Source organism: Oncorhynchus nerka, unplaced genomic scaffold (assembly GCF_034236695.1).
Source record: "Oncorhynchus nerka isolate Pitt River unplaced genomic scaffold, Oner_Uvic_2.0 unplaced_scaffold_822, whole genome shotgun sequence".
Taxonomy (NCBI): Eukaryota; Metazoa; Chordata; class Actinopteri; order Salmoniformes; family Salmonidae; genus Oncorhynchus; species Oncorhynchus nerka.
The window spans coordinates 267298-269797 of NW_027040440.1; the positions used below are offsets into that span (position 1 = coordinate 267298).

Here is a 2500-nt window from a genome sequence, read left to right on the forward strand (position 1 = left end):
CTAACCAGTGAGGGTACTAACCAGTGAGGGTACTAACCAGTGAGGGTACTAACCAGTGAGGGTACTAACCAGTGAGGGTACTAACCAGTGAGGGTACTTGAATGGCCCTGGGGTTGAAGTGAGCGTACTAACCAGTGAGGTACTAACCAGTGAGGGTACCTAACCAGTGAGGGTACTAACCAGTGAGGGTACTAACCAGTGAGGGTGAGGGGTACTAACCAGTGACCGTACTAACCAGTGAGGGTACTAACCTAACCAGTGAGGGTACTAACCAGTGAGGGTACTAACCAGTGAGGGTACTAACCAGTGAGTGAGGGTACTAACCAGTGAGGGTACTAACCAGTGAGGGTACTAACCAGTGAGGGTACTAACCAGTGAGGTAAACCAGTGAGGGTACTAACCAGTGAGGGGCAATTAACCAGTGAGGGTACTAACCAGTGAGCGTACTAACCAGTGAGGGTACTAACCAGTGAGGGTACTAACCAGTGAGGGTACTAACCAGTGAGGGTACTAACCAGTGAGGGTACTAACCAGTGAGGGTACTAACCAGTGAGGGTACTAACCAGTGAGGGTACTAACCAGTGAGCGTACTAACCAGTGAGGGTACTAACCAGTGAGGGTACTAACCAGTGAGGGTACTAACCAGTGAGGGTAGCAGCGTTGACGATGGCCCTGGGGTTGAAGCTGTGAGCGTAACAGAGAGCATCTGCTAGGATCAACCGTCCCTCTGCGTCTGTGTTGTCCACCTACACACACACACACACACACACACACACACACACACACACACACAAAACTTAATTTGATGTAAGCAAAGACCTGTATGGTTTAGTAGCCACGGTAACAAAGACCTGTATGGTTTAGTAGCCACAGTAACAGATACCTGTATGGTTTAGTAGCCACGGTAACAGATACCTGTATGGTTTTGCCGTTCTTGGCGGTGACGACATCTCCAGGCTTGTTGGCTTTCCCACTGGGCATGTTCTCACAAAGAGGTGCTAGACCTGGGGGTTAATAACACACATTACTACTTCCTGTGTAGAAACCTCTAGGAGACAAGATGCAGACCAAACTAGAAACCTCTAGCAGACAAGCTGCAGACCAAACTAGAAACCTCTAGCAGACAAGCTGCAGACCAAACTAGAAACCTCTAGGAGACAAGATGCAGACCAAACTAGAAACCTCTAGCAGACAAGCTGCAGACCAAACTAGAAACCTCTAGCAGACAAGCTGTAGACCAAACTAGAAACCTCTAGGAGACAAGATGCAGACCAAACTAGAAACCTCTAGCAGACAAGCTACAGACCAAACTAGAAACCTCTAGCAGACTAGCTACAGACCAAACTAGAAACCTCTAGGAGACAAGCTACAGACCAAACTAGAAACCTCTAGCAGACAAGCTGCAGACCAAACTAGAAACCTCTAGGAGACAAGCTGCAGACCAAACTAGAAACCTCTAGCTGCAGACCAAACTAGAAACCTCTAGGAGACAAGCTGCAGACCAAACTAGAAACCTCTAGCAGACAAGCTGCAGACCAAACTAGAAACCTCTAGGAGACAAGCTGCAGGTCAAACTAGAAACCTCTAGCAGACAAGCTGCAGGTCAAACTAGAAACCTCTAATAGACAAGCTGCAGACCAAACTAGAAACCTCTAGGAGACAAGCTGCAGGTCAAACTAGAAACCTCTAGCAGACAAGCTGCAGGTCAAACTAGAAACCTCTAGCAGACAAGCTGCAGGTCAAACTAGAAACCTCTAGCAGACAAGCTGCAGGTCAAACTAGAAACCTCTAGTAGACAAGCTGCAGACCAAACTAGAAACATCTAGCAGACAAGCTGCAGACCAAACTAGAAACCTCTAGCAGACAAGCTGCAGACCAAACTAGAAACCTCTAGCTGCAGACCAAACTAGAAACCTCTAGCAGACAAGCTGCAGACCAAACTAGAAACCTCTAGTAGACAAGCTGCAGACCAAACTAGAAACCTCTAGCAGACAAGATGCAGACCAAACTAGAAACCTCTAGGAGACAAGCTGCAGACCAAACTAGAAACCTCTAGGAGACAAGCTGCAGACCAAACTAGAAACCTCTAGCAGACAAGCTGCAGGTCAAACTAGAAACCTCTAGTAGACAAGCTGCAGACCAAACTAGAAACCTCTAGGAGACAAGCTGCAGACCAAACTAGAAACCTCTAGCAGACAAGCTGCAGACCAAACTAGAAACCTCTAGCAGACAAGATGCAGACCAAACTAGAAACCTCTAGCAGACAAGCTGCAGACCAAACTAGAAACCTCTAGCAGACAAGCTGCAGACCAAACTAGAAACCTCTAGGAGACAAGCTGCAGACCAAACTAGAAACCTCTAGCAGACAAGCTGCAGACCAAACTAGAAACCTCTAGGAGACAAGCTGCAGACCAAACTAGAAACTCTAGGAGACAAGATGCAGACCAAACTAGAAACCTCTAGGAGACAAGCTGCAGACCAAACTAGAAACCTCTAGAGA

General features: G+C 47.4%; 2 protein-coding genes across 2 annotated transcripts in view; both read right to left on the reverse strand.

Annotated features, from left to right (window-relative positions):
• The window catches only part of clrn2 (clarin 2), a 133063-nt gene that overhangs the window by 75354 nt on the left and 55209 nt on the right, over window positions 1-2500 (reverse strand). The gene's annotated exons all lie outside the window — the stretch shown is intronic.
• lap3 (leucine aminopeptidase 3) overlaps window positions 622-2500 on the reverse strand; it is a 30432-nt gene continuing 28553 nt past the window's right edge. Inside the window, exons 10-11 of the mRNA XM_065016861.1 lie at window positions 916-1004; window positions 622-746 (exon numbers count right to left, since the gene is read on the reverse strand). Coding sequence (XP_064872933.1) covers window positions 639-746; window positions 916-1004 — 197 coding nt within the window. The 3' untranslated portion in view covers window positions 622-638. The remainder of the gene's footprint in view (window positions 747-915; window positions 1005-2500) is intronic.